At 39.2% G+C, this 24,400-nt stretch overlaps 3 protein-coding genes across 4 annotated transcripts; 2 read left to right on the top strand and 1 right to left on the bottom strand.

The window, feature by feature from the left end:
- Positions 1-1,315: 1,315 nt before the first annotated feature.
- LOC115588128 (acetylcholine receptor subunit alpha) lies at positions 1,316-10,316 on the top strand. Its single transcript, XM_030428512.1, has 9 exons — positions 1,316-1,562; positions 3,143-3,285; positions 3,375-3,419; positions 4,649-4,758; positions 5,205-5,400; positions 6,330-6,567; positions 9,035-9,258; positions 9,436-9,672; positions 9,777-10,316. The coding sequence occupies exons 1-9, from the start codon at positions 1,520-1,522 to the stop codon at positions 9,903-9,905; spliced, it is 1,365 nt and encodes a 454-aa protein (XP_030284372.1). The 5' UTR covers positions 1,316-1,519; the 3' UTR covers positions 9,906-10,316.
- A 1,432-nt stretch (positions 10,317-11,748) lies between these two features.
- Positions 11,749-21,373, top strand: gpr155a (G protein-coupled receptor 155a). The gene is made up of 16 exons (XM_030428511.1): positions 11,749-12,026; positions 12,225-12,718; positions 13,924-14,323; positions 14,635-14,803; positions 14,912-15,067; positions 15,513-15,596; positions 15,712-15,832; positions 15,934-16,018; positions 16,317-16,407; positions 16,520-16,715; positions 17,864-17,944; positions 18,124-18,254; positions 18,856-18,951; positions 19,040-19,104; positions 19,253-19,390; positions 19,630-21,373. Exons 2-16 carry the CDS (start codon positions 12,292-12,294, stop codon positions 19,823-19,825), a joined length of 2,436 nt encoding a protein of 811 aa, XP_030284371.1. The 5' UTR covers positions 11,749-12,026; positions 12,225-12,291; the 3' UTR covers positions 19,826-21,373.
- Positions 21,292-24,024, bottom strand: scrn3 (secernin 3). Of its 2 annotated transcripts, none has more exons than XM_030428514.1 (8): positions 23,893-24,024; positions 23,529-23,691; positions 23,233-23,414; positions 22,948-23,147; positions 22,352-22,561; positions 22,102-22,264; positions 21,836-22,016; positions 21,292-21,752 (listed from the first exon to the last, which is right to left on the bottom strand). In XM_030428514.1, exons 2-8 carry the CDS (start codon positions 23,682-23,684, stop codon positions 21,591-21,593), a joined length of 1,254 nt encoding a protein of 417 aa, XP_030284374.1. In that variant the 5' UTR covers positions 23,685-23,691; positions 23,893-24,024; the 3' UTR covers positions 21,292-21,590. The 2 variants fall into 2 exon arrangements, with proteins under 2 accessions (XP_030284374.1, XP_030284373.1); XM_030428513.1 differs by having other exon boundaries at positions 22,352-22,564.
- Between the last annotated feature and the right edge of the window lie 376 nt (positions 24,025-24,400).

Here is a 24,400-nt window from a genome sequence, read left to right on the forward strand (position 1 = left end):
CAAAAAGGTCCAATCGGCAACTGCTTCTGGAGCTCTTGATATTCATAGATGATTAATACATTTCCATTTCATTGTTTCTGTCTTAAAGTGCTCAGTAAAAAGACATTTTAACAACTGCAGTGCCAGGACAGAGTTTATTCTTCATAGCTACTTGAATACAGGCTTGTCCAATTCAAGGAGCTTTACAGACGACTGACAAGTTGATTATTAGACAGTACAAAGGATTTTTTAGTGATGCAAAATAACATTACAGGTAGATATAGGATACTTGGATATTGTTAAAACACACAAAAACACAGTGCAATACAACAGTTAACAATGAACTGGGAGTTGGCTAATATTAGTGACATGACATGTGAGATTACGTGAGGTATGTCCAGTGAGTCGGGGGGATAATGCCAAACTAGAATGGCACAGTATAGTGCAAACCTCCACCAAGGCCCACCAGTCACCTGTAATTCAATCAAGATTAATCCAGTATCCTTTTTGTTACTTTATAGTGGCTGAAAAAGATGACTTTCAAGACTGCCCTCTATGAAAATATATTTAAATCTTCTAGAGGCTGATTTTTATCAGGATCTGCATCAATTTGTACTGACTTTTAGATAACAGCCACCTACAGACGCCTAATTTTTTTTTAATCAAGATCCATGTATTATTCCCAGAGAATGTAGCAAAAATGCAGAAAAAACCCTCTATCATCTATCGCTATATCGCTCTAACCTTTGGCAGAGATCTAATATGATAATGATAATGTCATGTATTGTAAGATGATAATAATGTGGGTGATTTTAGTCTTGTTTGTTTGTAAGTTGAACATGTCATGGCCAAAGACAGTACAAGTGTAAACAGTAAAACAATTTTCACATAATAACATAATAGAGAAAATAATTAGAATAATTAAAAGGGACAGCTACTATAATGAATGTTTTGTAAATACCTGTTCCCGAAGTCAAAAACTGGCTTGATAAAGTTTTTATTTGAGTTCTAGTTAAGATCTAAAGCTTTAGAAATGATAGTTAATCTATAAAACAATGCATCACATATGCAGATTTCCTCCATGAAAGATTGAATTGAACTATCATTCAATAGGAACATCTTTTTGATTTGTCATGGTGCTGTACATGGATCTATACACAGATTTAATGGCAGCAGCATTGGTGACTCCCTGACACAAGAGAAACTCAGAGCAGCAGCGATCATGTGTCGTGTCTTTGCACCTCCAGGTCATGTGTGGCCAAGTTCACGATGGGATATTTCAGTGGCGGATTACTCCGGCATGTTGATCTTATAACAGATGACAAAGAATGCGGCCCTCTCAAATGACAAGCATTGGCAGCCAGTCACTCACATCCGCTGTCAGACAATAACAACAAGCTTTTGGAGGTTGCACAGCGAGACATTTGCCAGTGCTGAGAGAATGTTTTAGGTGGGCTAAACCGTTTCAATTCTCAAGTGGTCACAGGGCAGCGTGTTGAAGTTGGATCTTGTTTTTGGATGCTTACTGTTATTGGCAAGAATGAAGACTGGATTTTTCATTTTCCATCTGGTCATTCTAGCAGGTAAGAACTTAACTAAAACGAAAGCAAATGTGTTGGTCACCTGTGGAAATGAGTGTCTTTATGACTTTACTTTAATTACTTTGAGTGTTTATAATGAATAAGAGAAAGTTTGGAGTTTAAAAAAGCAATTACTAAACTGACTATGTTTAATGAAACTGCTCTCAGGTCAGTGTAAGCCGATCCTACTCAAACAACACAACTAATGAGCATATTTCAGCGTGGACCGGCTCTTTGATTGACAAGGGCACATGTGCTGTTTTCATTTTGCTTTTCAACCTTTCTTCCGTCTGTCACCACATCAAGTCACCCGCATAATTATGTTCAGAATGATTCCTTACTTTGCTGAGCTGAATGTCTGGAGAATCATTCAACCATTCAAACAACATGTTGCTGTAAAACGACCTTCGTTTCAAGGTCAGCTGAAAAATGAAAGGGGATCCTGCTCTGGCTGGTGACAGATATGTAGTTGAAAGAGCTTAAGAAACATCTCTATTATAAACCATACTGGGAAGTTGTCACATTTCTGAATGTTCTTTGCCAAAGTGAGAACCCGAATCAAACACAGCAAGTACATTTAAACACATGTATTTACACTACATACTCACAGGTTTGAGAACATGTGCATGAATCCAATCTCCTCCTGTTATATATACAAACCATGATATCCTAAACCTCACCTAACAGCAACAAGAAAGAAACAGAGAGTAAAAAGTGAAGTAAATAGAGATAATAACAAGTGAACAATAACATAATGATATGTTCCAAAATTGAAAACGCAACCCAGTCTCCAAGTAAGCTGCTTTAATAATAAGCAGATAGGGCCGCCTCCTTTTGGAGTTCTGTGACCTGATTGGATAAAGTGGGCAGGGATTTAACACTGATTTTTAATAAGAAATAATGCATCCAGCAGCTTTAATTATGATCATCAAGAAACACCAACACCAGTCGCCAAGCTATGACATCAGGGCAACGTGATTGGTCAGTTGCAATAATGACCCTGGAACAAGAAGAAAATGTTGGATTTGAAAACTTACCTCCTGCCATACTAAAGATATTTTAATTACTCGCTTACATATGGTTTGAATTTATCTATTGTCTACTCTCTATATTTATAATTCTTCATATCAATATCACATATTACCAGTACTATTATGGCCCTGATACAGTAGGCCTACAATAAAATACTGAAAATACATTTGAAAAAGAAAAATTAATTCATGAATAAATAAATAAATCAACAGACTGCATGTATGTATTTACCCAACAGACTTCCTCCATACACTCTTTACATAAATTGTAAAAGTGGGTCAGTTTAAGTCAACTTTAAGTCAGCTTACACCTATATGACACCTGTCACATCTATTTTCAACTCATATCAAATGAACTCAACTCAGGTATCCAATGTTCTTAAAGCCATATTCTGCCTTGGCACGTCATAATGATTTTCCAGCACACTCAAGAGGCACCTTGAGGCGTAAAGAAAGTCATTTTTCACTGTCTACATGCCTTAAATGTAGGATAAGAAACCCATCTGACACAAAAATGAGCCTGTACCCTGCATGGTGTTGTTTATATTCTAGGTGCTGCCTGGGCCTCTACTGATGAAACACGCCTGGTCAAAACCCTCTTCACTGGCTACAATAAGGTCGTCCGTCCTGTCACTCACTTCAAGGACCCGGTGGTTGTTACTGTAGGCCTTCAGCTCATCCAGCTCATCAGCGTGGTGAGGTCCTATGTCGTACACGATATCAGCCTGTCTGTCTTAAGATTCACTGTCATCAGCTGTGTAAACACATTTATCTGCATTCACAGGATGAGGTCAACCAGATTGTCAGCAGCAACGTGCGACTGAAACAGGTGTGGTACATACAGTGATTTGTCTATGTAGTTATGTAGTGATATCAAACAACAGTAACACTTTGGACTCAATGTCATATTACAGAGAGACTAAATAATATTAATTAAAATTAGTTAGAAAGAGAAGAATAAATGCATCATCATGCTTCGAACTAAAATGTGTGAAAAAAGTCCAAGCAACAACAAATGTAAGAAAAATATACAATTTGTATTATTTTAATATAGAAACAGAGGAAAATACACACAACATTTAGCAATATAAACAAATATCCTCCTCCTTCATCTATACAAGAAAAAGATGAAGACAAACCTCAGGATTGACCACAATAATTATCGGACTAGAAAACACATCTGCCACATCTGGCATCCAAAATAGAAACCTGAACTAGAAAAATCACTGGCATTTTAACACTTGTTCCACTGAAAAATAAACCTCATACATTAAAGCTGTTTTGTCTTATTTTGATGTATTTTGATGTCAATATATTTTTAGAGTGCATAAATATTATTCTCGTATATCCGTAGTACCAGCAAAGATTTCTTGTTTGATGCAATCCATGTATGTTGCCCTACATATGACAAGTTTTGCTCCAGAGAGACATATCTGAACACAGCAACACCTTTAAGAACAAAATTACAGATAGACAGACAGTAAAAATCCAGTACACTCTGTGTAAATGATATGAGGTACATTATTATTCTGATTTTGGAAAATTCACTGATGAAATTGAGGAAAGAGAGTTGTTCAGTAGGTATCCTTTGTATCAGAATATGCTTTGTAAAATGTTATTTTATAGGGGCAGTATGTAGCTTTGGAGAATAAAATTTGAGCTCAGAATTTTTGATATGTACAATATTAATGAGGAAATGATACAAACTCAGAAATATTGGTCGTAACTAAATAAACAAACTGTTCACAGAGGAAAATAAGGTCCGCCAAATGTAAACAAAGTAAAACAGTATGAAACTTTAAGATCAGTTTGTTTTGGCATTAAATCAATCAATGAAGATCTTTCTCTTCTGATTAACATTTCCTTCCTTAAACTACACAGTGCGCCTTTAGGTGTGAATCTATACAAAATATGTCATCAATCTTTAAAATATATCATGTCATATCAATATAAATGTAACATCACATGAAGTTTTCTGCTTTTTTATTCTCAAAATAAAGCATTAGTAATAGCTCTCATTTCTGAAGTCCTTTCCATTGTTCTTGGTGTTTTTTTCAGCAATGGAAAGATGTAAACCTGCTGTGGGACCCGGAGGATTACGGTGGCATCAAAAAGATCAGAGTTCCCTCCACTGACATTTGGCGGCCTGATCTGGTTCTCTACAACAAGTATGTTATGAGGCTATATTTGATCCGGGTCACGTCCCTCCTTCTTTTCTCTTTTTTACCACCCTTTTTTCATTACAGGAAGCTTTATGCAATCTAAAGCATCCAAACCTCCAGAAACAATCATCCCACCTGTCAGTGATGTTTTGAATCACACTTTCCTTTACTCCACTATACAGCGTGTGTGAAAGCTCAGATTTCATCAGGCTAAATCTGGACTCCGTGTTGCGGGTCCCCCCTCCCCCAACCATATGCTGCATCTGACACACTGCTGTTTTTCCCCGACAACCAGCTTCTCTGCCATAACAACCTGTGCCAAGCTGAGCGCTGGTTGGCCCGGCTGTGCGACAGCAGCACTGACCCAGCCTCGGGCACTGATGTCCCCCTGCGTTAATATTTAACTTATTACACCTCATGTTGATGCTGTCTGTTTTTCTCTGTACCCGCAGTGCTGACGGTGACTTTGCCATCGTTCATGAGACCAAAGTACTGCTGGAGTACACGGGGATGATCACGTGGAACCCACCTGCCATCTTCAAGAGCTACTGTGAAATTATTGTGCTGCATTTCCCCTTTGACCTCCAGAACTGCAGTATGAAGCTGGGTACCTGGACATACGACGGAAACTTGGTCGTCGTCAATCCTGTAATTCCTTTCAGACCAGGAAAACTTCTGCATTTTCGGAAATACATTTGTCTTCTCTTCAATTTCTTGCTGAGTAATTCTGAGAATAATAGCAATACCAATCCAAAGCTAGCAGCTTGTTAGCTTAGCTCAACACAAGGCCTGAAAACAGGGCTCTGTAAAACTGTCTCTGTAAAAATCTGCCTACCAACACTTTTAAATCTCACTAATGAACATGTTATATCTTGTCAAGTGGCAAGTCTCGCCACTTGGCAGCCATCTTGGCAATTCCCCTTGGCAGTTATTTTGGGCTAACAAGACCAGGCCCCTATCCAAATGAAGAGGGGAGAGTGCCAGACCTTTCAATGGTCACTGGGACATAAAAACCTAATGTATAGAATCACCTGTTAAATCTGATTTTAGAAAAACACTTGTGACTTTGTCTAAATATAAGGTTTAAAACATTTCCCCCCCACAGGTTATACTTCTACTGTGCATGTACACTGTTTCACAACACCACATTCCTTTACGGCCCATTTCAGAGTGCCGGGACATAAGAGTATCCTCCTCTTCCATGCCTATTAAAAGTCTGTCTGCAGCCGCTCCAAATCACTTGATACTGTCCTAAATCTCAACTGCGCACTCTAACTTTTTACATAATAGTGAATAAATGTGTTCCTTTAAGTGTACAAATAGTGTAAATCCCTACTTGTAAGAAACATAAATGGCTTTACATGAGAAACACCTCTTTATCATTCAAGAACTTGGATACAAACACAAGATTCCATAGACAAGCTTATAACACAACTGTACCAGCAGTCAAAGCAATTGCAGACCAGTGCACATGAAAAATATGTGAGATATGGTGAAAATGAAATAATACAGATCTATAAAGAATTTGAATGAAAAATCAGCCTTTCATGACCCTGTTTGCTGCTCCTCCTCACCAGGACAGTGACCGCCCTGATCTGAGTAACTTCATGGAGAGTGGAGAGTGGGTGATGAAGGATTTCCGCGGTTGGAAGCACTGGGTGTACTACGCTTGCTGCCCGGACACCCCTTACCTGGACATCACCTACCACTTCCTAATGCTACGGCTCCCGCTGTACTTCATCGTCAACGTCATCATCCCCTGCATGCTCTTCTCCTTCCTGACCGGCCTGGTCTTCTACCTTCCTACAGACTCTGGTATGTTGACACTGATCACACATTGTTTTATTTCACTGGGATGTGATGGTAAGTATTCCAGATAATCACAGACAAAAAGCAACTGAATATGGCATGTACCAGAGAACATAATATGTTTTAACATAGTATATGTGCCCACCATTATAATTTGCTGGAGGGCAAAGGCTGCTTGCTACACTGAGTTCATATACAGGACTGCCTCAACAGTCCTTTTTTTGTATTTTCCAGTTCATTAAGACTGTCAGCTTTGCTGAAATGCAAATGTACCAAGGTGATGAGGTTGTATTATGTAAAGATTTTTTCTGAACAAACATTAGGCTGAAATGAAGGAAATCAGTACATGTGAAGGAAGGCTCATTTTAACGTAACAAGAACACACCAATTTTAAGTTTCAGGTAAAGAAAACAAATTATTATTATTATATTCAAATATCTGCCAATACATCCTCCTAAATCTTACACACGGGATATTTAGAGATAAGGTTTTGATACAACAAGTTAGCTTAGCTTAGCACAAAGACTGGAAATAAGGGGAAATAGCTAGCCTGACTCTGTCTGAAGGTAACAAGACTCTCATCTGCTCAGAGTCCTCCATAAAACTGCAGATTGTTGATTTTTTCTAATGAATTAAGCAAATCATATACAGGCATGTTCATGCTCCTTGCACAAACCAGATGTGCCGCATAAGTGCATTCTATGGTATATGGGCAGGGCCAGACTAGCTGTTTCCCCCTATTTTAAGTGTTTGTGCTGAGAAAAGCTAAATGTCTCATTGCTTTAATTTTATGTTGAGACCAAAAAGATGCAAGTGGTAATCATCTTCTCATAGACCTTCAGCAAAACAAAACATAAGATTCTTTCACAAATTTCTGGATTCTTTGTAATCTCTCTTGAAATGATGTAGACTAGATGATATGTACGAAGACACTCCTGTTTATAAATGTATATAATGTATACAAGTATATAAATGCACACTGTGTGTATCATAAAGGATAGGAAAAAAAAAAAACTAAACAAAGCCTCTGCATTTGTCACGTAAAAGATTGTCAAAAAGGGCTCATATCTATTATACTTGCTACATTCCCTTTAATATACATGTTTTCATGATATGATATGAAAACACTGACATAATATGATAACTGATAACATGTTGGATAAACCGTTGCTCCTAATTCTGCCCGTCAGTCGGAAGTGTCTCACCATCGACTGCTACAGGAGCTGCACTGCTTGTGTGCACATCTGGCCGTGTTCCCAGTGTGTAGGTCTGCCTCATTACCCAGGGTCCCTCTGTGCTGTCATGTCTGAAAGCAGGCCTTTGCTTTAATGTATAATACATCACTTGATCCCTGTTTCTGATATGGTTGCTGACAGGATAGTGTGAAGAAGAAGCTTGTGCCAAAAAGACACTCTCTCTGGGATAACTGCTCTTACCGAGGAACGAAAACAACATGTCTTGCATTTTATTTGGGAAGTGGTGTCAGAATCTGTTTACGTGTGCAACTGTTGGGCTTGGAGACAACAGGAGACAAAAGAAATGCCTCCTACTCTTTGGATGTTTTTTTCCTGTGTGGTTGAAGAGAGCAGTTATTGTGTTGTTGTGAACATAATGGAGGTGGACTCTGATTGGATGACTACATGGTATGGAAATATGGGACTCATAGAAATAGCCCTCCCTTGTGGCAATGTAATAAGATTGCATGTTATGGATACCATGAGCCAACATAATGTTTATTGTTGCATCTCTACATTTTCAGGGTTATTTCAAAGTGTCTTTTCATTTTCATATTACGGAAAACATTTGTCTTCTTTATCTGGTCTAAATTTAGGGGTTTCTAACCTTTCTTCCTTGCCCCCTCTTGGGCTGAGGTGCTATTCCTTTTTAAAGAGCTTTGATGACAATTCAATTGGTTTACTTGCTTTAATGTTCACAATACACATTATTTTACTCTATATTACTTTTTTTCACAAACTGGCAACTACTAAGAATTCTGATCACTGACAAAAAACAGAGACCGGATGATACCAATGGCTTTGTGCTATTAGCTGACATTGACATTGAGTACAACGGTACTATAGTGCTTGTTTAAAGGTGCAGTTTGTAAAGATGGGCTGTTTGCATCTCTCTTGATACTCTCACAGTATTTAGAGCAACTCGATCTGCCTAATTAGTGAAAAGGAAAATTAATGTGTCCCTTTTTAAGATATGAGACCTTCAATGCTTTTGTTCAGAAGAATCCATCTGCTGATAAAGATATTGTGTTCTACTAAATATACCATTAGATGAGATTGTAATGTCACACGTTTGTCTTTATTATTTTCGATTCTGTCACCCTTCAGATTTATACAACCCTAATCTTATTTAATCAGGTCCAGACTTGGAGAATGAGACGCACTGTATACAGCAACTGTATATTGAATAGCTGTTCTGTAAGTAGGAGAACTGATTATGGTTTGTTTGTGACTCCCAGGTGAGAAAATGACTCTCAGCATCTCCGTCTTGCTGTCTCTGACTGTGTTCCTGCTGGTCATTGTGGAGCTGATCCCCTCCACTTCCAGCGCTGTACCACTCATTGGGAAGTACATGCTCTTCACCATGGTCTTCGTCATTGCCTCCATCATCATCACTGTCATCGTCATCAACACCCACCACCGCTCCCCGAGCACTCACACAATGCCAGACTGGGTCCGTAAGGTGAGTTGACTTGTATTTTGATTTTCCAAGTTTTACTGAACAATCCTTAATCTTTTCTTTTTGCATTACACTGCCATCTAGTGGTAGCAACTAGAATATCATTGTTTTCTACTAATCCAACTTCTCTGGTGCTGTATAATCCTTGCCATAATGCATATCTTTTGTCTTGTTTGACAGGTTTTTATTGAAACCATCCCCAACATCATGTTCTTCTCAACAATGAAACGCCCAGGAAAGGAGAAGCAGACTAAAAGTATCTACGGGGCTGATTTTGACATCTCAGACATCTCTGGCAACCCGACCTCCGCTGTTCCCTACCAGTCCCCCATCACCAAGAACCCTGATGTCCGCAGTGCCATTGAAGGGGTCAAGTACATCGCAGAAACCATGAAATCAGATGAGGAGTCCAACAATGTAATCTTTCTCACACTGAGTGCCTCTAATATAGTTCTTTAATGAGTTTGTGTATGTGACACAGTGTCCCTCTTCTCTTCTCTTTTCTTCTCTTCTCTTCGCAGGCTGCTGAAGAATGGAAGTTTGTGGCCATGGTCCTGGATCATATTCTGCTGTGTGTGTTCATGGCTGTGTGTCTCATCGGCACGTTAGGCGTGTTTGCAGGCCGACTCATTGAGCTGAGCATGCTGTAAAGGCCTGGGGGTCATGTTGTACCAGTTTAACCTCTCAGAGGACCAGTTTGTTGGTTGATGTGAAACCTGTCACCTTTGTTTTTGAAGCTTTTGTATGATCTTAGACATTCAAACTGTATACTGCATCTATGTTTCATGTTGTTGTTGTTGTTGTTGAGGAACGATCCGGTTGTGTACAGTGTCTTCAGCTCATTTTGTGACAGAGCACTGTTGTTTTTCATTTTTTAAGGAATATATGTGATCAATTTAAAATGTTCAATCAAACAGTTGCTTGGCATATTTGGGAACAACAGAAAAAAGGGGGATCTGACCGTTTTCAGGGTGACTGAAGTGCAGAATTGCTCAGTTCCCTTAAGACTGACTGTTTTCTAATAACTGTAACTTACAATACAAACTTACATACACACTGATCTGGAGTTTTCAATGATGTTTTTTTCTTTTTAAGAGGCTTTTACACTTGCCCCTGATTCGTAAGGACACAAGGAATCAGTAGTACGTCATTGGGTCATTGCACTATTTAGACAGTGGTTGAGTTTAAGAATATTTACACAAGAAAAACAGAACTGTGTCAAATATATGTTTAGGCACTTTATGCTTAAACACATATTTGACACAGTGCTGTTTTTCTGAGCTCATGAATAGGAGACTTTTTAAGATACATACATATGATGAGCTTATAGAATTTGATTTGATTACTCCTTAAACATCAAATATATGAGTAAAACACTAAGAGGGACCATCATTTCCACTCATACTCTTGATACTTTATGTACATTTTGCTGGTAAACTTAAGGACAGCTTTGAATGTGGGACCTTTGCTACTTTCACCTCAGTAAAATAATACTTATTCTACAGTATTTCCCAAAGTGACAGCATAATTAACATGAAACCAATAAGTGTAGCTGCTCTGACACCTGTGCTGGAGGGCAATCAAGTGCACAACTGAATGGTGTCGATAAACAGATGGATTAAGTGTCCCTTCATGGGTTGAGAAAATGATCCAGCTTCTGAAGCCAAATAAACTATTTAAATCTCTTGGATTCACTGAAAAATGAACCGTCACAAAGCTGAAAACAGGCTGTTTTTCTGAGCTAATGAAAAGTTGACTTTTTATAGAATTTCTCACAGGGTTCTCACAGGACTACAAATTTCTGACGATCTTATAGAATAAAACACATTGCTATGACTACAAATTAGATTTATACATCAGTAAAATGCAACATACACTTTATTGTAACAGTTACCTATTAATCCAATTTGTTTAGTCACTTTGTTTATTCAGTTTTTTCGTCATGAAAACAAGACAGTTTGTTTAGTCACAAAAATCAATCAATGAAGATCCGTCTCTTAAAACTACATAGTGCACTTTTAAGGTAGGCTTTGAATGAGGATTTTTACTTTCATTGCAAAATGTTCACATTGTGTTATTGCTACTTTTAACTAAGTGAACTTTTTTTTTTTTTACATTTGGCAGACCCTGCCACCTTCCTAGCTTCAACCAGTGTTCTGGGGACCTCATTTCCTCCCCATGTTCTTCCATTTTCCAGAGTTTGTATTATTCCTTCATTAATATCGCTAATATTAAGATTTCGAGTTTGAATTTATTTTCCAAAACAACATAATGTAGTACAACCTTTGACATAAATCAAGTGAGTGTGAGTGTAGCAGGTCTGACAACTGTGGTGAGGTCCACTCAAGTTCTTAGTTGACCACAAAAAGGTATTGTTGACTTGGTATACCATGTTGACTGGAGCTGCCTGTCAACATGCTCGTTGTGGCAACCACGGGCAAGCCCCGCCCATCTCCCGCTAAGCAAAATGTGATTGGCTGAACCGCTGTTGTCAAATCAGAGATTATGAAAGTTACTGGGTGGGAAGTACAGTAATTCTGCGTAAGACGAAACACAAACAGTACAGAGTCACACCAGCAGTTTTTGTAACAGGGAACCCAGCATATGTTAAAGGGTTGTCGTGTGGATAGGTTCGGTTAATATAGGGTTCATCAGCGACGCCGTTGGTCTCATTCCATTTCTCGAGTTAGCTAGCTGGCTAACATTAACGTCTACTTCAACTGACATTTGACTGACACATGGTGCATGAGAGGGCACAACTGCATTCAGAGGTGAGAGTAACTTTTATACGTAATTGAGACGCTTGTTTGGTAACACGGTAACAGCTTTAAACCCTCTCGTAAGTCAGTCGTTTCAGTTATGTAATGTTGAGTCGGTTAGCTAAAATAACGTAGAGCTGTCACCTTTGCACCAGCATGTTTAACTGCCAATTGCTCCTAAACTCCTCCCCTCACTGTGTCTCTTATCAGGCAGTGCCGAGCCAACGTAACGACATTAATATGACCGCATAAGAGCTGACAAAGGAGGGACGAAGAGATGGAAGCACCGGGCAGAAACACCAACTTTTCCCATGAGGGGTCCCCGGACTTCACCGCTCTCTCATCCAGCAGCATGTCCATCGACAAGCTGTTCCCTGCTCTGCTGGAGTGCTTTGGGATAATATTGTGTGGCTACATCGCAGGGAGGGCGAACATCATCACATCTACCCAGGCCAAAGGACTGGGGAATTTTGTGTCCAAGTTTGCCCTCCCAGCTCTGCTGTTCAAGAACATGGTACTGTTAGACTTTGGTAATGTCATCTGGCCATTTCTGTGGAGCATCCTCATCGCCAAAGTGTGTGTGTTTGCCATTGTGTGCGTCCTCACGCTGATAGTTTCCAGTCCTGATAGCCGCTACAGCAAGGCTGGGATCTTCTCAATATTTGCCACCCAAAGCAATGATTTTGCTTTGGGGTATCCCATTGGTAAGTATAATAATGCCTTTAAGCCTGCTACTCACCGTGCTTTTCATTCATTGCTGTATATGTAATCATGCGCTCCTGATGTTTGCCCATCCGTCAGAACAGAGGCATGATTATTATCCATCTGTTACACCACAAACATCCTTAGTCAGAATTGTGTTTGTGCTAAAAAGTTCCCATGCTATGTGAGTGTAATCATTTCTGTGCCCAGATGGATTGATTGTTTTGTACTCACACACAAGGATTTGCAGAGAAACACATCACAGATCATGCCATGCTCAGCTACAGGGGTGGGACTCAAAGAGAAACTTGCGCAACGATATGGTTCATGATACATTTCCTGCAATAACGATAGTGTCACGACACAGCAATACATCATGATATCTGTCAAAGTGAAGAGTACAGAAAACACAGAAAAAAAGCAGAGTGCAGGATTACTGCACTACTGCATTACTGTATGCATTGATTCACTGTATTGTGGTGTCATTTCACAAAATGTGACATGAAATGAGACAAAGCAATGTTTAAAGTGCATAGAGGTCGACACTATAGATTACATAGTGTTGCAAGAGGAGGCAAAATCTGATATAGATATGACATACCGATATAGATATGATATATTGCTGTATCAATAATTTGTCCCTCCACTGGTGTACATTACCTGGCCTAATTGACAAATCCTGTAGAAAAAAGTAATGTATTGCACAATGATAGTCTGATTACATGTTTAGTTTACAGGCGAATATGTAATAAATAAACAAACCCATCAAGGCATGATTTAAAAATGAACAAATTTGAAACAGAATGCACATTTATTTCATCAGTTGTTCTGCAATGCCAGGGAGCCAGAAGTAATAGTAACCTGGTCCATTTTTTCTCACATTTCATCATGCAGTAATGACTTTTCTTAAAAGTATCCTGTATTTGCTTTCACATCAGCGACTAAAAAACAGTTCAGACAGATATGAGACGTGAGAACATGGAGGAACTCTTGGTAACGCCACAGCCCAGAAACCTTGTGTGTATATGTTTCTTGCACACGAAAAACTGCATAAACCATAATATTTCATTATGTTTGTGCAGCTTTGTGTCTTTGCATCATTTTAGTGGGAAATTTAGGTCAAGTATTAGGTCTTGAACTCTTAACTGCAAGTGAGATATGCCAAGTATGCTTTGTCAATGTTGAGCTGCTTCTTCTCTCTCCACAGTTGAAGCCCTGTACCAGAGCACATACCCAGAGTACCTTATGTACATCTACCTGGTTGCACCTGTGTCCCTGATGCTTCTGAATCCGATTGGCTTTGGCTTCTGCGAGATCCAGAAGTGGAAGAATCAAGGAAACCACCAGCAGAGCAAACTCCGGATCGTGGGAGTTATAGTTTTTCAGGTCCTGAAGAACCCTATAGTATTCATGGTTGTCATCGGCATCATTGCCCACTTTGTCCTGCACCAGACAATCCCTCCCATCTTGGCTGAATTCGTGGATGGCTTGGCAAACTCTTTTGGGGGAGCAGCTCTGTTCTACCTCGGCCTTACGATGGTGGGCCAGTTGGGGAAACTAACAAGATCCACCATCGTGACGCTGATATTACTGACTACAGCAAAACTGTGAGTGGAAAAATCTAACTAACCTATATTGCACTTAATGTTCATTTTGTACAAGAGATGATTTAGTATTATCAGACAGCTTCACGTTCATATTGAGTATAAAGAGTCAGTGGGTTAAAGGTTGTGTTCCCGACATGTTGTTTTCTGCTGATGGCTTTGGTGACTCAGGCTTTTCTCAGACCACAAGCCTCTTTCCAAACAGATAACATGTTAAGAGGTCTGAGTAGCATAATAATAACTAGAGCATATAAATATTTTAGCAACATTTCTCAGTGTGTAGTTACCTAATGATATTTTTGTATGACTTTCAGGTTGCTAATGCCCCTTATTTGTAAGGACATGGTGGACCTGCTAGACAACAGCAACACCAGTGCTTTGAACCACTCAAGCCTCTCCAACTATGCATTTCTTTATGGAGTGTTTCCGACTGCACCAAGTGTGGCCATCTATGCTGTCTATTACAACATAGAGCTAGAAGTTGTGAGTTGTTTACATCTACCGTCCAACTTGCCATTCAGATGTGTACAATTTTTCCCATTTTCCTCACTATGTATGATTTTTTTTTTTTTTAATTCTTCTTCCTAACAGGTCACCTCTGGGATGGTAATCAGCACGTTCCTCTCAGCTCCCATCATGTACGTTTCTGCCTGGTTACTCTCAATCCCTTGGACGGATCCTCAGCATTTGATGAACTCATTGCAGAATGTCAGCTTTAACATAAGCATAGTGAGCTTAGTGGCACTGGTAAGTCGCATACAGTACGTACGCTTAATGTAGGTTCCACTTTTTAAGAAAGCTCTAGTCACTTTTAATGTTACACATCTCCCGCTCTTCTGATGTTACAGTGTAGCAAAATGCAAATACATGACTTCTTGTTCAATGTTGAAACATTTGTGGCAGGTTAATTTTAGAAGGCTCTGTCATTTAGAGGATGTGGGAACAGCTGCTATACTGGCGGGCTGACTTCCTCATTTGCTCTTACTTTCAGTCTTTTTTTAAGGAACCTTGACGTTTTTGTAGTGATATAACACCTTTGTTTGTATTCTGCATTATCTTATTCTTTGTCTTCTTCACTGTTTGTTTCAGTCTGTTGAAGAACCAGCCAGCAGTGTTTAAATTCTTGTATTAATCGTCTGTGCTAAAGTCTTTGTGTTGAAGTTATTTGAAATCCATATGTTTTCTCTGACAGGTGTGGACAATTGTTGTCATGTTTTTGAGTAAAAAATTCAAGAGGCTACCTCACATGTTCACAATCAACCTGTTCTTGGCACAGGTGAGCACACTTGCACATACTCTCTCAACTGATTTTATGAGCCGCGAGTGAGATCTCCCTGTGGATTTAATTTGCTGTTAGTAAATACCTGTATTTGTTATGGTGCGGTCTCTAGTTTCTGACTTGTATTGGGATGATCGTGTGGAACTTTGTGGTGAAAGAAGACAACTTCATCGGGCAGGTCCTGACATTCACATTATTGTCTACCTCACTCTACAGCACATATATATGGCCAGGTATGCTGAGTATTCCCACAACAAACTGCATAATTTGTTTCACTGCGCTGTAAAATCTAAAGTTTAATTGCTAATTTTAATGACTTATTTTGTTCTTTTAGGCTTGATAGCACTCTCTCTTGCGCTCATGAAAAAGTTTGAGGACCTGAAAGTTTCCCCGGGCGTGTTCGTCATTGCAGGCTGGGGGTGAGTCACCATAAGGCAGGAGTAAAGAAACAACACTCGGCTGGTTTGTCTGGTCCATTCAAAGATGGAAATGTGCCCAAAGGTTTAGTCTTGTGTTGAACAGTTTAGTTTAAATTAAAAACAGGCTCCACCCTAAACTAAGATCAGCTGATTTTACAAGTGCAATGATGCCTCACTTTAAGAATGTAAACAATCCAACAAAGCTATTTAAAATTTTAATCTACAATTGAGTGTCTTGGATCTGGTTTTTGTTATACTGTTGGTGATTTTGTTGTGCAATTTGTCTTTATATTAACAGGATTCCGTCTTTTGTAACTGCTGTGTTGCTCATTTCTGGGGAAAAAATGTCTGACACAATTGACTCATCATTCTTTTATGGCAAACAAGAGGTAACAACATAACTAATTGTACAGCTTTCTGTCAGTGAAGAACTGTTTTTTTTTTAGTTTTTTTTTACCAGCAGATAATTACTTAAAAATCCGCATTTGCCTTCTTCGACAGTTAATCTGCACTGCAGTTGTACTTGCCCTTAGTATACTGCTCGGAGGTGGCTCTTTGGTGTTTCTCAGTCGAGGAAGTTGGGCTCAAAATGACCAAGTCCAAGAGGGGAACTCTTCAGAGAATCTTGTGACTGAAGTTGAACCAGAAAACCAGAGTCTGTTTGAGCCAGTCAGCACAGCAGGAGGCCCCAACAGAGGTACTCTCTCTTATGTAGACTATTTATCTCATATTGTATTGTTTTGATGTTCCAACATGTCTGTTTAATAACACTGAATGATGACCAGGCTGCCAAGTACAACTGTTTGGTCATTAAATTTAAGTACATGATAATCACTGGAGCACAGTGAGACATTTATCAAATATAGAAATGGTTTGTCAGTTGTCAAAGCCCAAATTATGAAGGAAATAAGAAGAACTATCTGCCATGCAGGCAATGCAACTTCTGCTTAATGTACAACCCCCCTTCAGATAACATACAATGACATGAGTAAAAACTTCTGCAATTATGAAATAAACAGTGACTAATCAAGAGTAATTGTTGTCCTTATCTGGAAGAAACAGATAACAGAAGTTACTTATAATCTTGGTTCATTTTTTATAACAAGGCAACACTGAACACATCCTCAAAACATGCTGTCTAAACACATCCCTTGGTCACACTCTCCATTAGGGACACATATTACACATATAAGCCATTAACTAGTTGCTTATAAGCATGCCTATTAGTGGCATATTAGCTCTGTATTAGTCATTTAAGAGCACTTATTAATGCCTTGTTCTGCATGACCATATTATTCAACAACTAGGCATTAACTACGAGTTTTCCTTAAAAGATCTAGTAATCAATGCTTATTGATAGAAAGTAGAAGTTAAGATCTTAACATGCTCTGTGCTGTGTGGGCCTTATAAGGTAGTAACACCAGAAGAATCATTTTTAACAAAAAACAAAACTGCGTGTGTTAATTGGGTCCAAATAACTCTAAATTAAGTCTTCCTAACTCAACGCAAACTAGGAAATTACTTATGAGCAAGACCTAATTTTTGCTTTATAGAGTGACTAGTTAATAGTTAATATGTGTACCCTGATATAAGGTGTTTTAACCTAAGACTCTTGAGCCTCCTTGGCTAATGTTTGTGCTATTTTGATAGGTGAGATGTCAATAAATGATTCGCTGGATTAACGTTTTTTTAATTACCTGCATGTGACTTTTAGCTTTATATTAAATTATATTATGGTATTACTTCTTGTATTGTGTTACTTGCTCTTTGCTCCTAGTGTGAACTGGGAGGATATTATAGTTATACGTTAAAGATTCCTTCTAACTTTTATCACATTGTTATCAGAGTGCCTCATATGTGACTGTGTACCACCCCAACCGATGCCTGACATGATCATCAGCACAAATATGACAACTACCACACCAGGTATTGTGTTCATTTTTATTCTTCTTTTATTTTATTTAAAATGCATTAAGCCCAAAAGTAAAATCTGCCAGTACCGAATGTCCATCATCATATAGCCTGTGTTTTAGGGAATATACAGCTTTTTTCCAAAAGTAAAAACATTCAGTGTTTCACAATCTGTGTTCTGCTGCCCCCTGCAGGTCAGTGTGAGAACAAGTGTGAGTCCACAGACTGCCTGCTGCTCAAAGTGGAGGAGCTCCAACAGATCGCAGATAGACAAGTGGCCCGTCATTTGCTCTTATGTCTGCTTCTGACAGTCAGCTTGCTTGCCGTGAGTAAACTACCACCCTTCACTTCTACAGTGGCGTGAAGTCAGCCTTATTGCATACGTCGGTATGTTTAGTGCATCAAGGACCAAGTCAGAAACAAAGGGCTGAGCTGAGTAATTTCCAACTCATGTGAGTTATTGGTCAAGGACTTCTCCAAAAGAAAAAGAAAAACCCATTCAAAAATCCCATTAGAAAATTACTAATTTTTGGTCTTATAGATAAGACATATAAAAAACTAAAAGGGTGAATGCCAGAAATTCTGTGATCGAGAAAATGTGGAATTAACTCATTAGACACAAATTCTTAGGAAGTTCAGTCGTATGCTTTCTGTCACTTAAGGACATGTGTTTTTTTTCACTCACCTTGTTCTACAAGACATTACTGTCACCAGGATTTACTGTTTATAGAGCTTAAATGATTTTAGTTTTAGTTGTGGGCTACTAAATGAATCAAATTTGTCCGATTCCAGCTTCTTAAATGTGAACATTTTCTGGTATCTTTACTCCTCTGTGACAAATTATCAACAATGAAAATAATCAATAGTCGCATCCCTAACTGTATATATCTCAAACATTAAATCTGTCTTAATTCCGGTCATGACAGAACTTGTCTAGCTGCTTGTGGCTGCTCTTAAACAGTCTTCCTGGTCGACTCTACTTGGAGCTGCAGTTCTTCTGTGCTGTGACCAACTTTGGACAGGTTGGTGCCCCAGATACTATGATACTAAGAGTGTGAGCATTAATTGTTACATGATACCAGTATGTCATGACATGTTTTCTGTTTCCAGGGTCTTCTGTCCTTTGCTCTGTTTGGCCTGGACAAGCATTTGATTATACTGCCATTTAAGAAAAGGTAAAGAATATTTAGAAGCTAAAGGACATTTGTCCTTGATGTTTTTTTTAATAAACACATGATACTGTTCGTATTGAGTATGTAATCCATGTGTTCACTACACTAAACAGTGACTATGCAATATTTTGTTTTTGTGAATGGTATTTAGGTTGCACAAACTGTGGTATGGAAAGAAGCAACAAGAGCAACCGCAGACTGATCTGCCCGAGGATGTCAGGATGACCTGCCTCCAGTTCACCAAATACCACAAAGACCAGTGTTGTCAAGACATTGTTAAAAAAAGAAGGTGAGAGCACAGAGTCTTACTGATTGCTCTGGTCAAAGGTTGTTGAGAAACTGTCTTGAATAAACATGTTCCCTGATGTGTGGAAAAACATACCCTAATAACCATTCACATACCACAATAACACAAAAAACAATGTATTATATTATTGTGCATGTGGGCTCTCGATTTCTTCTTTTACTTGTGTGTCTATCCTTAAAGAGGAAACAGACCATAGGGTGAATGCTTCTTTTGACTTTCAGGTGTGGGAGGAGGACTATGGTGGACTGTTTCCTTGGCTGTGAACTGGTGGAGTGGCTGCAGCAGGTGGGCTTAGCTCAGGACCCCGGCGAGGCGGCGCTGTACGGAACCCGGCTACAGCAGGGTGGTGTGCTTCAACACATCAACCAGGAATACGACTTCCAAGACAGTCCCCTTTATTACGTCTTTATTGCATGAGACACAAGGGACGAAGACTTTTCATTTCACCAAAGTTAAGTGGCATTTTAGTCAAAAATACTGACCTTTGAAGAGTACCTGTCTAAAACCTGACATCCTGGCCAGTTCAGCACAATGTAGCATGTAGTATAATGTATCAGGTGCTAGAACAGACCACAGCTGACTGCGATGCATGGGCCAGTGCATAATGCATTGTGTGGAGTTGGTATAAAGGGAATTAACAGAGTGTAGGTTAATTCATTTTTTAACCAACTGTGTCTTATTTAACATTTCATTCAGCAGGTTATACTGAGATCTTGAGTTGTGGTGATATTGCTCCAACCGTCAGGAACATGACGATCAGGCATTAACAGTAATACCACTCTATAGCCATTATCTGCCATTATCAAAATCATTGATTCTGAGATAAAACCCAAAGTGGGAGTAAATTAAATGGCAGATATTATCCCTCATTAAGTAAAACTGCACTCTCTAACTTAGAACTGTAGATTAGAGTTTTATTAGGAAGTCAAATTCTAAATGATGTGTACAACAGAATGATTGGATAAGAATTTTAATACTTAACACTTTTAGTTTATTTTCTTGTCGGACAGTCTGATTGTGTTCTGGTGAGTAAAATATTAACTTGATAGGTTTGATGGACAAAACTCCCAAAATAGGAGCATTTTCAAGAACTTATTTTAAAGGGCGAAACAAGACTTTGTTGCCTTTTTAAAGGCATTTTTTGCAGACATTTTTCTTTCAGTCAGTATTTGCACTTTCAGTTGTTTTATCTTTGTTGTACAAGCAATAATGCACAAAGGGTTACCTTTTGAACCACAGTTGGGTGCAGTCAAAAAAATCCCACTCCTTTTCTGAATGTATTGTTTCCCTTACTGGGACACTTATTGTCACTCTTCTATAAAAGCTACTTGCCAAAGCAAAAAAAAGGGAAGATGTGGTTAAATCTAAATCCATTTTTTTTTTAGAGTTTGTTTGTTGTCATTTTAATGTCTGATTTCAATACTTTCATTTGTTAATCAACTGGCTGGACCAGTACTGTACTTTCGATTACCTGCAGTTTAACATGACTTGGTATCAGCAGAGAAGAGTAGTTATACTGGGTTATGTTAGCTGTATCTCCATACACCATTTCAACAAACAACAGGTCAGTTAATATAGACATGTTGCATGTTTTGCCATGTTTACATTAATTCATTTTTATTTTTAAAGTGACCACAACAAAAGCAAAATGCCATTTGAAAAATGTAATGCCATTACTTGAAAGTGTTCAACTCGAACATTTAATCCTTTTTATTATAAAACTCCACTGAACTTTAAGTTGCTAAAATGTGAGCTACTGTAATTCATTTTTTTTCTCTCAGGTATAGAGAGAATTAACTCAGCTAAATTAATCACTATTGTGGCTTTTTAAGTGCAAATGTTTGTGTTTATTATTTAAATCATCCACGATGAGGAACAATGTGTAAAAACAATCTTTTTATTCTGACAAAGGCTGCATATTTATTGTATTGATTTGTTTTAAAATAAAAGTTATTTTCAAACTCCTCAAGTCACATATCTCACAATTAATTTGTTCTGTATTCAAATGATGATGGTCAATGATTTAATACATCAACACCCCATTGTACAACATGGGACTTGTGAATTCTACTGCTCAAGTATCCTGGGCTGCTAAATTTTATTTACTTATACTTGACTAAAATGTAAACTGCAGAAACATGTAGTGCTACTATCACTCTTGAGGACTGTTTTGTGCTTCCTCTCATCTTTTACCATACACAGCTATTTCCTCTTTAACAGATTCTGAGAACAGATTCACCAGAAAGTCAGGTTCTTCAACACCGACTGAAAGATGCTCCTCCATCTCTGTCATCTTTTCTTTCTCTAGCTGCCTCATACTCTCCGTGATCTTCTTTCCTCTCTCCTGTAGAAACAAAAGAATGTTTTCAGTACAGTCAACAAGATGAGCCATATTAGAAATTTAGGGTGTGAAATAAATCTTTAAACCTTGTGGGAGTCAATGATGGCGGCCACCAGCTCGTGTTTGACAAACAGCTCGTGTTTGCGGTCAGGTTTGCTCTGGAAGCGCGGTTTCTTCTTCACGGGGTCATCTGCACCGTAACTGGGAGAAGTCGTCTCCTTCAGCGGTTTGAGATGTTCCACAAAGATGAAAGGTTTGAATACAGACCTGTAGTACCAAAGAACGACTCATTAAATCGTCAGCAACTGCTGTGAAAACAAATCAAGGAAGAGGTGAGACCAAGCTGTTTTACCTCTCAGGGTCTGGAGTTGCTGTGAAATAGTGAACCCCTGGCAGATCGGGATCCTTGGGTATCACTGACACCATGCTTCCTGTTGTCATGAACATGCCCTCCATGTTGATGCCACTGTCTTTATCTCTCAGGATGTCCATCATCACCTCAGCAGTGATGTGACCTTCGGTAAATAAATTAACAGTGGAGGAAGTCAGTTAACTTTTTCCTCGTGTGTCAACTCTGCACAATAGGGCGAAGCTTTACTGACCGTTGCTCTTTTCCAGCAACTTCTTCCCCTCGCAGTATCGGTTCCCGGCTTCTTCTATCCTGGCTGTAGTCATGAAGGAGTAGACAGTGGCAAAGTTGAACTGGGTCTCTCCGTCCCACCAGCCCTTGCTTCGTGCATATTCCCTCATTCCAGGGTGTTCCTTGTCTATCTTGGTCGTTATGCCATACTGGTTGGAGATGTTGCGATATCCTTCTAGAGAAGTGTTAAATGAGATGATTGACTTCGCTTGTACCAGATACCAACTAGAAACAACCACACAGTTGTTTTATAATTCAGGCCTTTAGCTCACATCACTTTTATCCTTATTTCTAGAGACCTGTCAGAAATGTGTGCCTTGCCTTTCTGCACATACTGAGCAGATTTACTCTTCTGCACTGAAAAAAGGCTGCTTCCTCTCTTCTTCTTCTTCCTCTTGACCACACGGACCACCAAAGCTTCTCACCTGTTTAGAACCTATCCATGGTGTCTTTGTGGATTTCATTATTACTGATAATACTGCAGCCTAAACAATAAAGGACCTTTTGAAGTTGGCATTTCAAATGAGCGCCTATAATTAGAATTCTTTCTCTGATCACCTTCCACTCTCTCCGCCGCCCAGTACTTCCCCGATGTTTCCAGCAGCCAGGCCTCCGTCCTGTCAGAGATGAGGAAGCTGTTGTGGTAGGTGAAGCCGGACTCATCCTCCATGCAAGATCCTCCCTGGCCGTATTTCTCCAGCAGCTCAGTAATGACATCCACGGCTCTCTCGGCTGTGTTGGCTCTCTCGAGTGCAAGCCTGGAAAAATTGCAGAGTCACAGGTTAATGTTTTGCCTTCGTCTGGCTCAACAGAGGTTCGGCCACACAAACACTTTGCTCTTACCTGACAAGATCCATGCCGAGAAGAGCCTCGTCCCCATCAGCACTCTCTCTGCCCCACACCGCTTCATTCCCAACACACACTTGATGCTCATTGGCACCCATCTCTGCCCCCCACAGCCAGGCTGGTTTGCTCAACACGACTGCATAAGTGTGTAGGACCTGCTCGATCTCTATGTATGTACACTGTTGACAGGAGGGCCCAGACACAGAGGGGGGCAACATGTTAATGGTTATCCAGGGAGCAGTGTGGGGAAATTGAAGGTTGGAGGGCAATAACATGCTGTCTTTGTCACCTACCTCCACCTTCTCTCCTGCACTGTAGTCTGTGGCAGGAAAGTACACCACCTCCTGGACTTCATCACAGGGCCTGTCAGAGTTTTTCCCAAAAATGATGCGCTGTCCCTTGGTGGAGGGGGGCAGAGCCACGAAGGTGTCACAGGAGGAGGGGAGCATTTTTAACCTCATATTAACAGAGAGAAAGATTTGATTTGACAGCTGCCATAACTCCTATTTACCCAACAGAATTAAAGCGTATAGTTATCTTAGCATGAGTAATCAGTGCACAAAGACATAGTATTCAGAGCTGGTGTTTACATTAAGTGTGCTGTTTAAAGGTAAATGTGCTGTGGCAACACTCATCTTTAAAACAGGGCAGCCTTACCTGTGCTTTCCAGTCGTATCGAGCACGGTCTGTCTAAGTTTCTAGTTTCATTTCTGTTTCCAGCTCTGTGGCGAACAGTGACAGTTCACGTCCTGTGACGTCGAGCACTGCAGTCACGTGACCGAGCAGAAGCAAGTTTCATATTCGTAGTTAAACCAGAGGAGCATACAATGTGATTATTCACGTTTTTACATTATTTGTTTTGTTTAATCAGAACTTTCTAGATGATTACAATGGCTAAATATAATATTACTTTATTTTATTGTATATTATGTCATGCATTGTAATTTTAAATTTGAAGTTTGTTTGTTTTTTCCAGAATTGTATTGTCAGAGATGAAACAGTTTCACAGAAATAATTACTGTCTAAGTTTCTAAGTGAACCTTTTAAATTATTTTTCCATTACGGAAATAGATTAAGTATTTCTAGCGAAGGAAATCCTGATTTATACCCCTTAAATTTCATTAAAAAAAAACAAAAAACAATCAAATGATGTGCTTATATATCC

This window comes from Sparus aurata, chromosome 9, assembly GCF_900880675.1.
Source record: "Sparus aurata chromosome 9, fSpaAur1.1, whole genome shotgun sequence".
Lineage (NCBI taxonomy): Eukaryota > Metazoa > Chordata > Actinopteri > Spariformes > Sparidae > Sparus > Sparus aurata.